The 14281-nt window shown below is 43.3% G+C and overlaps 1 protein-coding gene across 2 annotated transcripts in view; it reads left to right on the top strand.

Moving 5' to 3' along the window:
* The first annotated feature begins 1381 nt into the window (after positions 1–1381).
* The window catches only part of kalrna (kalirin RhoGEF kinase a), a 408274-nt gene continuing 395374 nt past the window's right edge, over positions 1382–14281 (top strand). The window contains exon 1 of one of the 2 annotated variants that reach the window (XM_060929989.1): positions 1382–1754. In XM_060929989.1, the coding sequence (XP_060785972.1) occupies positions 1688–1754 (67 nt within the window). In that variant the 5' untranslated portion in view covers positions 1382–1687. The remainder of the gene's footprint in view (positions 1755–14281) is intronic. The other variant, XM_060929988.1, reaches the window with a different exon arrangement.

The raw sequence follows: 14281 nt of genomic DNA on the forward strand, positions 1-14281 counted from the left end.
TACTGTAAAGAATAATTGGGTGGTACGGTGGCGTAGTGGTTAGCACTGTCGCCTCACAGCAAGAAGGTTCTGGATTCAAACCCAGTGGCCGATGGGGGCCTTTCTGTGTGGAGTTTGCATGTTCTCCCCGTGTCTGCATGGGTTTCCTCCGGGTGCTCCGGTTTCCCCCACAGTCCAAAGACATGCAGGTTAGGTGAATGGTTGTTTGTCTCTATGGGTAGTATCTCACTGGGCTGCGACAGCCTGCAACTAGTTGGAGACACAACAATTGCGATAAAATATGCGAATTAGTGACGATTTTCACTTGGAATCACACTGAATTGATATTCGCATATTTTACCGCAATTGTTGTGTCTCCAACTAGTCGCAGGCTGTCACAGCCTGGCTTTCCCTCGGCAGGCAGGGAAGTAGAGAAAGCCTCATGGAAACTGACTTGAGAAGGATTCGCGACGGCTTCGCGACACCACCGACGCATTTGCGGCTATTTTGAGAGCAGTTTTGTCGCACAAATTTTTTGAACAAGTTCGAAATTTCAGCGACAAAGGAGCGACACTTTGCGACTCATGCGAGGAAATTGAGAAGCCCCGCGAATGTTTCAAGACACTTTTGAAACTCCCTCGCGAATGACGTTTGCAATTTGTCGCAAGCTGTCGCAGCCCAGTGAGATATGTGTCAGCCCTGCAATGACCTCGCGACTTGTCCAGGGTGTACCCCACCTCTCACCCATAGTCAGCTGGGATAGGCTCCAGCTTGCCTGCGACCCAGGATAAGCGGGTACAGATAATGGATGGATGGATGGATGGATGGATGTCCCGAACCAGTATTATAACTGAGCATTATTGGTGGTGGGATCCGCTAGAGGGCAGTAGACACCGCTATTCCATAGGCTATGTGTCAATCCTGATTGTGATACCTTGATTGGTCATTCTTATTCTTAGACAGAGGTATAATGATCGTCGAACTGTTCCTAAACCGATTATTCGATTAATAGTCACATCAGCATGGTGGTTTTTTTTTTTTTCAAAAAAACAAACAAAAAAAAATTAGAAATCAGTTGCTGGTCTCCTGTGCCAGTAATAACTTGGCAACAGGAAGCCAGCGGAAGTCGGGATGAACTGTATGTAATCGTGTAATAGATGAGAGACAGAAGCTGGAGCCAACCTGCTGGTCAAACTGGTAATAAACCAGTATGGTGTATACACTCTTCATGCTTGTATCTCATTTCAGGTGTTCCTGGGCCACGAGTGTTTGCATTTCAGCTTAAAAAAAAAAAAAAAAAGTGGCACTGAGCCAAAAACATTGTGGTGTTTTGGTGACATCACCAGCTGTATCCGTGCGCTCTTTACAGTATTGAGCTGGTTCAGTGCCCTTGGCTGGTTGAAACACCATTCCACCATTATTCTACATTCCCATTCTGGCCGTGGCGGTGGATTTGCCAGACATCTCCTCGATGTAGCCCGGCTCTTTGTAGGAGCAGAGCTGAGGAGGCAGGATCGGAAACAATAGAGCTGAGCATTAGGAGGAGGAGGAGGAGGAGAGGTGCTGCGCTTTGTGCCCCATTAGGAGCGCTGCCCGGAGCGCGCGCACATCCACCACGCAAAGATGCGGGGATTTTAACGCACTCTGCGCATCCCGGATATTCCCTTTATCTTACGCTCGAGTTGTGAAAGAAATAAGCGGGGTAGATATGAATTCTGCCGAAGCAGCCGAAGAGGGACCAAACGACTCAGATACGGACGCCTTCTTCAAATCAGGTAGGACTGATCGCCTGTAATATCCCCGACATGGGCTTGGGTTTCCATTCATCTGATTTTGACAGAAAAACAAAGAACCCATCTTGAGAAGGACGAACAAGCAAGCACACAGAAAGAGGAATGGATGGAAGCCCGGTGATGCAAACGCACACAGTCTGATGCTGTGAGCAAATCAGTTCACTCAAACTCAGTGTGCTTAAAGAAAATTTGAGCCAAAGTATCTGATACAACTGCATAATGATGAATGATTCAATAGCAATACAGTAGAACTATAACCAGTATGGCTTTGTTTGACAGCTGCACTTCTTCCTGTCACTGGATTTTGGAAATCAGAATGATCATCTCTCTCTCTCACACACACACTATGCTGATGGTATAGATGATGAACAAGAAACAGCATCCATCCATTCGTTATCTGTAGCCGCTTATCCTGTTCTACAGGGTCGCAGGCGAGCTGGAGCCTATCCCGGCTGACTACGGGCGAGAGGCGGGGTACACCCTGGACAAGTCGCCAGGTCATCACAGGGCTGACACATAGACACAGACAACCATTCACACTCACATTCACACCTACGGTCAATTTAGAGCCACCAGTTAACCTAACCTGCATGTCTTTGGACTGTGGGGGAAACCGGAGCACCCGAAGGAAACCCACACGGACACGGGGAGAGCATGCAAACTCCACACAGAAAGGCGCTCGCCGGCCGCCAGGCTCGAACCCGGGACCTTCTTGCTGTGAGGCGACAGCGCTAACCACTACACTACAACAGCAATGGCAGAAAATTAATTATCAAAGCAGAGGGTTTTGGAGATAACCTACAAGCCCCTGTTCATGGAACTGTACCTGATTTCAACAGACTGTCTGTATCCTGATGACAAAATTACAACAGCGATACTGCATACAATCACTGGAGACTCCAGATTTGGAACCAGTTTTATACACTATCTACGGTATAACACATGATAGAAAATAGGGTTCGTCAATGCATCATTTGATAATTAATGGTTCCTTGGTTCCTAAAGTTCCACATTTTGGGGTTCCATTAAAGGAGAACTGAAGGCAATTTTTTTATTATCAAAATTCTATTTCTCTCATTTTATTAAATATAGGAATGCATTTTTGATAGATATTTTGTCACTGCTATAGCAAGTTATGAGTGTTTGAAATATGCTATGTAATATATCAGTCCATATGTCAAAGCAATTGCCATAAACGAGATTCGCTGAGACCTGTGCGAGACATCGTAGCACGGAAGTAAAACGTACAGCGGAAATCAAAATGACCAACATCTGCCAATGTTGTCAAAAGACGCGCGCGTCCTCTTTCGGATGCTGATGTAATCAAGCCGGAAGTTTTGTTTGTTTTGATAGCAATCAGGAAAGTTTGAAAAAAGTAGGCAGGAATCGTCATTTAAACTCGTTTTTGTGCAATATTTCGTTTGGAAAACAGTTTTTAAAATGGCTGCGCTGACACTTCACGTCTCGAAGTCTCACACAAGTCTTGTGAAGATCGCGCAGATAAGCGACGCCTGCCGTGGACCAAATGAACTAAATTCAACATGGCTAAAAACAGAATAGGCCAATAAGTATAATATTTAATAGCAATTAGTTGCCAATACGAGTCACGATATAAGGTTACTAAAACTGAAAACGTAAATGAATAACACGTTAATTAAGAAATAAAGCAAGTTTAAAAATGACTTCATTTCCCCTTTAAAGGATTTATTCATTCATTGTGTACACCGCTTATCCATCGTGGTTCATAGGTGAGCTGGAGCCAATCTCACCTAACACTTGGTGAGAGGTGGGGTACACCTTGGACAGTGGAGCTAACACATAAAGACAGACTACAATTCACACTCCTATTCACACCAATGGGCAATTTAGAGTCGCCAGTCGACCTGATCCAGATGTCTTTGGACTGTGGGAGGAAACTAGAACACCTGGAGGAAACCCACGCAGGCATGAGGAGAACATGCAAACTCCACACAGAAAGGCTCTGGATGACTGGCAGGTTTGAACCCAGAACCCTGCTTGCTGAGAGGCGACAGTGTTAACTACTGGATCACTGTGCCTTCAGGGATAAGTTAAAGAAGACTTAATGGTTCCACATTTTTAGAATAGTGTTGTGGATACTCTCTACTATCATTAAAATACCAGGCATGTATTAAATACTGTAAAGAATAATTGGGCGGTACAGTGGTGTAGTGGTTAGCACTGTCGCCTCACAGCAAGAAGGTTCTGGATTCAAACCCAGTGGCCGATGGGGACCTTTCTGTGTGGAGTTTGCATGTTCTCCCCCTGTCTGCGTGGGTTTCCTCCGGGTGCTCCGGTTTCCCCCCACAGTCCAAAGACATGCAGGTTAGGCTAATTAGTGGCTCTAAATTGACTGTAGATGTGAATGTGAGTGTGAATGATTGTTTGTCTCTATCAGTGCGTTTACATGGACATCCAAATCGAGCTACTGTCGGTAATCGAGCTACGGGTCCCAGCAGGGGTGCCAGAGAAATCCAATCCTACATGCACACAAGGAAATCGAGCTATTGTGTGAGGTACATTGTGCACCCAAGCCACAGGTGGCGCTACATACCCCATCGTGTTGGTACACTTCCGGCTGTTGTCATGAAGAAAAGCTATTCAAGAGTATAAACAAAGTTATCAGTTCCGTGTTCACAAGAAGAACGACGACGAGGACAGCAAAATCGATATATATATATATATATATTCAACTCCTTAAGCTGAATGAGCATGAACTCTATCTCCTCATTGCTCCAGAAGTGCACGTTTCTACTACTGTTGTCATGCCGACCGAGGCTGTTGTGTTTCCCGCTTGTGGTCTCGTCACTCGTCACTTCCGGAAGGGGCAGTGCTGAAGTAAGTAGCTCGACTATGTAGCTCGATAGGGTTTACATACACTAAGTAGCTCGGCTACAATCGCATAATCTAGGTCACGTTGCTTGATTACGAGAAATCCAGTTCGGTTCGATTTCAGCCGAGCTAAGGTGTTACCATGGCATTTAGAACTTCGATTTCAGTCGAGCTACAGCAGAAATTCGATTTTCTCTATGTGCATGTAAACGCACTGTATGTGTCAGCCCTGCTATGACCTGGCGACTTGTCCAGGGTGTACCCCGCCTCTCGCCCATAGTCAGCTGGGATAGGCTCCAGCTTGCCCACAACCCTGCACAGAATAAGCGGCTACAGATAATGGATGGATGGATGGAAGAATAACTGTGATCTTGAAAACAAAGGTCACATCTAGAATCCTTCAATAGGTCTTGGATGGAAATGTTTTTGAACCTTTTCTAAGAGGAAAGCATTTCTCTTCTAAGGTTAGAGAGGGCATTTAAGGGGTTTTCAAGAAAGACAACCCAATGAACTGTTTAAGGTCCTGGATTCCAAGACCTTTACTACTACTCCCCATAATGGAGATGCAGCATCCAATCCACACTCAGAAAACAAAGATCACATCTAGAATCCTTCGAAGTTCTTTGGTTGTCTTCCAGGGAACCCCTAAAAGTTCTGTGTACAACCCTACAACAGAGTGTTATCCTATCAGAGAATGTTCCAATTTCTGACAGTAATATGAAGGCTGAGCATGAATGGAACTAGCTGCTGTTGCTTCATGCTGCACAACTACACTTGACCTACTGTAAAATAAGATACACGAGACTAATACTGCAGCTTAAATGCCAGCATCCTTTGGCCATCCACACAGCTGCGTAATGCATGTGTGCCATTCCTCTGTACCGTATATCTGAATGAGTGTAAGATTTCTGTTTAAATACTGAAAGATTTTTCTCTTTTCTTGTGGTACCTTAATATAAACCAGGTCCTTTCACTCGTTTGAGTATAACCATCTGAAAGCTGGAATGGTGGGAGTAAGATGCAGGCTTGAGCAAGTGTTGTGGTGATGTGGCCATATTTCGAGCACTTTCTGTAGTTATGGTAAGGAAATCTTGCTCATTTAGAGTTAAGGGGACCTGAACCGCAGTCACTGTGAACAATCTAGGCTTTGCCCAACACAAAGCTCTAGAAACATAATGTAGACTGGAGAAACACAGCAGAGCTGATTCTTGATTCTTTCAATCTGGATATGGAGCTTAGTGGACCACAGCACCACATTTTGGGCAAAAGCTAAGATGATTTACAGATGGCATAGAGGTCTGAGAACATTATCAGAGATGAGAGAGTGTCTTTGCTGTGGTTCGTTCAAAGCATAATAAGGACATCTGTCTTAGGCAGTGCTGGGAGATCAGTCATCAATGTCTGTATTAATACGTCATGACAGCCTCTGCCCCAGAGGACACCAGAAGATATGGAGAAGGATGAAGAGAGGGATGGTTTGGGCAAGGATACAGACAAAGAAAACGATGGGCAGATAGAGCTGCAGTGAAACAGATAGAGAGATCTAGAGTGAGACCAGCATAGTTTGAATGGAAGGTCCTCCCTTGGACACCTTTTCGAAACGCAGTGGGTGCTTGCCCTCAGAGAGAAAGGCATTATGTGGCTGAGTAGGCAGTAATCCATTCACAAACTGCTGTCTGAAAGAGCTGAAGTGGTTTTACTGTATGTCCTCAGCCGTACAGCACTCTCTCTCTCTCTCCATGTGTATTCACTGCTTACAGACGGATTAACCCCAAGCCAAACTTACACTCACTCACACATGGACAGAGACTTCAGTCTAGCCAAGGCTTTTAATGCAATTTACAACCTTCATCCTATGAAGAGAAATGAACAAATTCACCCCTCCTTCAGTTGTTCTCATCATGTGTTCATCTGAATCATTTGGAATGATTCAACCATTCTGGCTATGAAGAAAGCAGCAATCTGGCCTACAGTGCTGGTTTTAATGAAGCAAGCTGCATCCAGCTGAAGGGCGGATGTGTTTTCAGGTAATAACAGCAGCAGATTGGCACAGTACAGCCCTCTAATCAATACCTGTATAGCCTTAGCCTTTTTGTCGACAACAATTGCCTCCCTGGGAGCCTGACAGACTACAGCTGCAGAGCCTGGCTCCAATTCTGCCCGTCCTCTCAAATGCTACGTACATGATACAAGGAGGGTTTTCTGTATTGATTAGCTAATCACTCAATGAGCTGGGATGGAGGCCAAGGCCTCGAATGAGGTCATACTGAATTCATCCCAAGAGGTCCTTGCGACTTTACTACTTTATTTTTGCCAAATGGTGGGGTTGTTAAGATATTAAAAGGGTAACTCTGACCAAAATTATAGAACAAAATAATTAACTGTCAATACATCTCTTATAAACATGTCTACTTGCCTCTTACAGAGAGAGTACATTGCAAACACCCCCTCATCATGATGCATGTTATGTTTAATGCCTCGGTCACAACCGGCCGTACGTGCTCCTACGGCCGGTCTACGTGCAAAAAATGCAAGAAACGCACGGAGGGCGCGTGTGTGACGTGCTGATTTTCAAGCCGTAGACTGGCCGCAGACCGGCCGCAGAGGTTCTTTGTCATGTCAAACAAATTCTACGGGCGCTTACGTTTTTTTCAGGTTGCAAGACAAACTTACGGCCAACGTGCGTCTTTCTCCACGAACAAAAAAAACGCAGTGATTTGGGAAACGCCAAAAATCGCACGGCCAAAAAATCGTACGTCCGGTTGTGACCTAGGCTTAAAAGACTAACACCCGAGAGCAGATATTTGTGAGCAGGCAGTTCACTTTTTTTTTTTAAAAGCGGTCTAATTCTGAAGGAGGCCAGATATTAATCATACAGCTCTCAGTGTATTTTTTTTAAATAAGTAACAATTCTGATACTTCATAAGTGGCATAAGGTTTGTTGTTTAAATCTTTGCAATCTACCTGAAATCCACAATGGAAAAAATGGCTATGACATGAAAGGCTGCTTAACTCCAGGGTTATTTACATATAAACTGGAATCATAGTGATTTTATCCAAAGTTTGTCTTATTTTTATGTGTATGAACAGAAAGGTGTCAGCATTAATGTTTTTAGCAGTTTGTGCTACAGTAGCTTCTCTGAAGGATTGGACCATATAGGCGAGCCTTCATGCCCCATGCAAATCAGTGAGCCTTCAACACCCATGACCCTGTTACTGGTTCACCAGTTGTCCTTTCTTGGACCACTTTTGGTTGGTGCTAACCGCTGCTTACTGGGAACACCCCACAAGATGTGTCATTTTGGAGATGCTCAGACTCAGTCATCTAGCCATCACAATCTGGTCCTTGTCAAAGTCGCTCAGATCCTTACACTTGCCCATTTTTCCTGCTTCCAACACATCAACTTCAAGAACCGACTGTTCTCTTGCTGCCTAATATATCCCACCTCTTGACTAGTGCCACTGTAATGAGATAATGTAATTCACTTTACCTGCCAGTGTTTTTAATTTTATGGCTGATCGGTGTATACAGTGTCTTGCAAAAGTATTCATCCCCCTTGGTATTTGTCATTTTCTTTGCATTATAAGATGGAATTAAAATTGATTTTGGGGGTGTTAGCATCATTTGATTTAAACAACATGCCTGCAACTTTAAAGGTGAAAATTGTTGTTTTATTGTGACACAAACAATAATTAAGATGAAAAAACAGAAATCTGGAGTGTGCATAGGTATTCACCCCCCAAAGTCAATACTCTGTCAAGCCACCTTTTGCTGCAATTACAGCTGCAAGTCTCTTGGAGTATGTCTCTATTAGCTTAGCACATCTAGCCAATATATATATATATATATATCTCATCTCATTATCTCTAGCCGCTTTATCCTTCTACAGGGTCGCAGGCAAGCTGGAGCCTATCCCAGCTGACTACGGGCGAAAGGCGGGGTACACCCTGGACAAGTCGCCAGGTCATCACAGGGCTGACACATAGACACAGACAACCATTCACACTCACATTCACACCTACGGTCAATTTAGAGTCACCAGTTAACCTAACCTGCATGTCTTTGGACTGTGGGGGAAACCGGAGCACCCGGAGGAAACCCACGCGGACACGGGGAGAACATGCAAACTCCACACAGAAAGGCCCTCGCCGGCCCCGGGGCTCGAACCCAGGACCTTCTTGCTGTGAGGCGACAGCGCTAACCACTACACCACCGTGCCGCCATATATATATATATATATATATTAGTGCTGTCAAGCGATTAAAATATTTAATCGCGATTAATGTCGCGACTGTCATAGTTAACTCGCGATTAATCACAATTTAATCGCACATTTTTGTCACATGAAAAACCATGTAATTCTCTTATCAGCATAAAAAAGTGAATGGGCTTGCTCACCGTTCGAACTACGGGGGTACACGGGGGATCCGAGATCCCCTGAAACAGACATGAGATCCCTTGAAAACATGATTTGGGAAATGTTGGATGGTATCTAAAATATTGGCAAAATGATGTTTATTGACATAGCAATCGTGTGTAACGGGAAGCATTTGCATATCCAAAGTGTTGTGTTTACATCAAAGATAAAATAAACCGATATGACAACGACTGCTGCTGCCAGGTTGGGGACACAAACTAGTAGAAAGGAAGTGTGCCAACAGTGGAGATCTGTGCGATGGAGATCCGCGGTGGAGCGCGCGCTTGTCTCAGAGCGCGTGATGGAGATCCGCGCTCTGAGACAAGCGCAAGCGCACCCCTCCGAAGGGAAAAAAAGGGACCCCCCCGAAAATATCAGCATAGTTCAAACACTGGTTGTACCAATGTTTTTTTTTATTGCAGAGCATAACACATCTTGTCACAGCCACTGCAAAGTCGGGCTGGATCCGCCGATGGGAAAACGAAACCTAAGCCGAGCACCATGGCTCTTCGTCCCGAGGCGCAGGGCGAGCGCGCCCTGCCCGCGCTGGTTCTTTGGGGGGAGGGCAGAGGACTCTGGCTGTGCGGGGCGTGGCATTACAGTCTAGCTGCTATCGTTTTTCTAAGCAAAGTCTCTGTTCCAAGTTCCTGGCAGTTTCAAAAGCTTATGAAAAACCTACATCATGTCACAGAGCGTTAATCTCGCGATAAAAAAATTATCGCCGTTAAAATTGAGTCAAGTTAACGCGATAATAACGCGACATTTTTGACAGCACTAATATATATATATATATATATATATATATATATATATATATATATATATATATATATATTCTTACAGATACATTATACCTCAGTACACTGCTCTGAGATATTATTTATACAATAGTTCTTTATAACAATTAATATGATGAATGTAAACAATTAATATGTTATAATAATTACTCATGAGCAGCAGTGCATTAGATGTAAATCTCTGTACTGAAAACTTTTGAATGTTACAATGTTGTTCGAATGAACACAGAGGAAATGCAAAACTCCACAGAGACAGTAACCCAAGCTTATGATTGATAATATATTTTGTAGATATTAAATAAAATATGATTATAATAATTATTCTCAAATAAAATACAATATAGCTTGCTGGCAGTTTGTTTGCAAATCTAAATGTTGTAATACATGTTGTGTGTCTTCGTATTAAAGTGATAGTATTAATGTAAAGTAAGGTGTTTTTTTTGTCATATTGCCACCCCTATTTTATATATATATATATATATATATATATATATATATATATATATATATATATATATATATATACGTTTATGTACTAAGTACACTTTCCTAAAAAGATTCCTTGAAGGTTGTTTGGATGGGTAATTGTTCAGGGTTGTTTGACATCAAACCTTTAAGGTGCCTTCCAGAAGGACCGAACCATTGAAACATTTAGTGATCTATCTATCTATCTATCTATCTATCTATCTATCTATCTATCTATCTATCTATCTATCTATCTATCTATCTATTTTTGGTAACCTTTCCATTAATCCACATAGAAAGATGCTATCTATCTATCTATCTATCTATCTATCTATCTATCTATCTATCTATCTATCTATCTATCTATCTATCTATCTATCTATCTATTTTTGGTAACCTTTCCATTAATCCACATAGAAGGATGCTCCTAGCACCTTTGACCAAATACCAGTACCTTGTGTGTGGATGTGTGGGGTCATTTTTGTGTCAGTGCTCTGGTTGATTATACTATGATATAGTCGGTGATTATATTATGAAATGAACAACACATTGTTTGATATCCATGTGCAACTCTGGCAATAGAGATATTTCATTACATGATATAAATGTCAAAGGTAGAACCAAATATAAAACCATTTAACATCCCGAGGGTCAATTATATATTTAATGAATTCTTATAAGAGGAAACATGTTTGCATATACATTACATTTGAATAAGGCTAATTGGAAATGTAATTTAAACTGACCCACGCTGTGTAGAGTGTAACACTGGAGACGGTTCCTGAGCGAGCCCACTGGATTTGTTGATTGCCTTGACTGGTGGGTAGGCTTTGTTGTGACAGACGTTGGTCCTCCAGCATTTTGTGTGTATGCGTGCGTGCGTGCGTGCGTGCGTGTGTGTGCGTGAGACACGCACACATGTATGTAATCCCTCCTCCACTCCCTATGTCATTCTCTGCCTCACACACACTTCAGGATGGCGAGAACAATAGGGTGAATCTGGCCAGTGTCAGTCAGGACAATGAACACACCCATGGTTTGGCTTCATTTTGTGTGTGTGTGTGTGTCTCTCTCTCTCTCTCTCTCTCTCTCTCTCTCTCTCTCTCTCTCTCTCACACACACATACACACACACACTTTTGTTGAGGCAGAAGGCAGATGGCTAATTAGCCAATGTAAGCCACATGGGTAATAAAGAGCATAAGAGGAGATTTGACTGGATTATTGAGTCATGATCTGATGTTAAGGGAGAGAGCAGGGGAAGGAGAGGAAAAGAGAGGATATCCCCTTTGTCTGAAGGAGCCAGCAATTTTCATATTTACCAGGCAGAAACATATGCTTCTATTGGGTTAGCGCAGTGAGACAGTTAGCACTGCTGGCTAACAGGGTCAGATTTTAATAGCTGATGCTTTGCTTGAAGCTTTTAGGTGGATTGGAAGAAAGATTCTCTGGGGCAGGCAGCTGTGTCTACTGATAACGGTGGCTCTTTACATTTGTAAAGCTAAGCGATTTGTAATGCAGAGAAATTGATTGACCTTTTCTGGCTATGTTACCTTCTAGCTACTTCACCACCATAAACAATTTCTGAGGGATCTGTATTCTCACAGTTTTGCTCTCTGACAGTAAAGGAATCTGCATAGACATCAGTGTCTATTAGGTAAAAAGCTGGTAGAAGACCCAAATGTGGTCCCATGTATCTAGCATGGGTTATAAAATTAGAAGTGTAGTTTTTTTCGGTTTTGAATGTATGGTTAGACATACAAAAAGAACTTAAAAGTAATTTGTAGCCTACCATTAATTAACTTATTCATCCATCCATTATCTGTAGCCGCTTATCCTGTTCTACAGGGTTGCAGGCAAGCTGGAGCCTATCCCAGCTGACTACGGGCGAAAGGCGGGGTACACCCTGGACAAGTCGCCAGGTCATCACAGGGCTGACACATAGGCTACGTTTACACTAGACCGTATCTGTCTCGTTTTCTTCGCGGATGCACTGTCCGTTTACATTAACCCCCCTGAAAAAGCGGGGAAACGGGAATCCGCCAGCGTCCACGTATTCAATCTAGATCGTATCAGCTCCGGTGCTGTGTAAACATTGAGAATACGCGAATACGCTGTGCTGAGCTCTAGCTGGCGTCTCATTGGACAACGTCACTGTGACATCCACCTTCCTGATTCGCTGGCGTTGGTCATGTGATGCGACTGCTGAAAAACGGCGCAGACTTCCGCCTTGTATCACCTTTCATTAAAGAGTATAAAAGTATGAAAATACTGCAAATACTGATGCAAATACTGCCCATTGTGTAGTTATGATTGTCTTTAGGCTTGCCATCCTTCCACTTGCAAGTAATAAGTGATATGCGCTGGGATCTCACACACAGCGGCTCAGTCCCGAATCGTGGCTTGTTCACTTCACTCGCGCGCTCTGTGAGCTGCGCAGGGCCGGAGTGCACACCCTCCAGAGGGCACTCGCTGTTCAGGGCGGAGTGATTTGGAGCGCAGGATGCCTGCGGAGCCGAGCGTATCCGCGTATTGGTGTTGCTGTGTGCACGGCTAACGGTTTTAGTGTAAACGCGAATCGTTTTAAGAACGTTAATCTGATGATCCGCTGATTCGACGTAATGTAAACGTAGCCTTAGAGACAAACAACCATTCTCACTCACATTCACACCTACGGTCAATTTAGAGCCACCAGTTAACCTAACCTGCATGTCTTTGGACTGTGGGGGAAACCAGAGCACCTGGAGGAAACCCACACAGACACGGGGAGAACATGCAAACTCCACACGGAAAGGCCCTCATCGGCCGCTGGGCTCGAACCCAGGATCTTCTTGCTGTGAGGCGACAGTGCTAACCACTACACCACCTTGCCACCTAACTTATTCACCCATTTTTAGTAACTTCTTTATCCTGGTCAAGGTTGTGGTGGATCTGGAAGCCTTTCCCAGGAGTTGCAGGGCACGCACTTATTCTCACTTAGGGGCAATTATTGTAGCCAGTCTACCTACTGGCATGTTTTTGGAGATGGGAGGAAACCCAGGAACCAAAGAGGAAACCCAAAGACTCAGGAAGAAAACATGCACAGAAAGTCCGCACAGACAGTAACCTGAGCTCAGAATGGAACCAGGGATCCTGGAGCACGAACCTATTATTATATCTGACAAAATAATGACTTTGGAATTAAATGATAGATGTTTGTATTGAAATTGAAGTTATATTGAATATATTGAGTCCTTGATTTTAATATTTATCTTTGGCTCAGCTTTTGATAGCGGATGAGAGCTGTGAGAAAGCAATGCAGTGTTTTTTCTCTCTCTAAGAGCATCGATAGGTAGAAGACGAATCTGTTGATTGGTCACATGACAGAGCATGAATTTGATATTAGATCAGCTGATTTGAAAGTTGTCTGGGACTCATAGTTAATGGAGTTGGGCTGCTTGGTAGTAGGACAGGAAGTGGACAATGGTGCCAACATGATTTACTTGTGTAATATTATTTCCTGCCAAAAACAAATTGGTCTCAAAATTTCTAATATTGTAAAATGGCAATGAAAATGCAATTAACAACATTCTGACAACACAAGCTAAGTCCTTCAAATGTGACGTGTCGCAATGAATGAAATGGATGAAGTTTATACTTTCTTGCTGAAGCATCTCTTTGTTACTGAAGAGAAAAATATTAGGTGCTTGCTTTTCATGACATGAAATTCATGTCAGACTTAGTATGTCCACTGTGCCGTATGATGCTAGTAACAATAAACAGTTTTAATGTCTGTTGGTCTTTTTTTGCTGTATGCAGTCAGGTGTCAAAATATTATTCAGTTGTAGATAAAAGGCCATCTATTGATTACCATTGATTAGCTCATCCGACCAGCAGGCGATGAGCTTATGCCATCACGTGCTGTCTGTCGTCCATCTGACGCCGTCCACGTTTCATGAAAATCGCTTCTTTTCTCTCAATTCTTCACTAATTTTTATTCT

This window comes from Neoarius graeffei, chromosome 9, assembly GCF_027579695.1.
Source record: "Neoarius graeffei isolate fNeoGra1 chromosome 9, fNeoGra1.pri, whole genome shotgun sequence".
Taxonomy (NCBI): domain Eukaryota; kingdom Metazoa; phylum Chordata; class Actinopteri; order Siluriformes; family Ariidae; genus Neoarius; species Neoarius graeffei.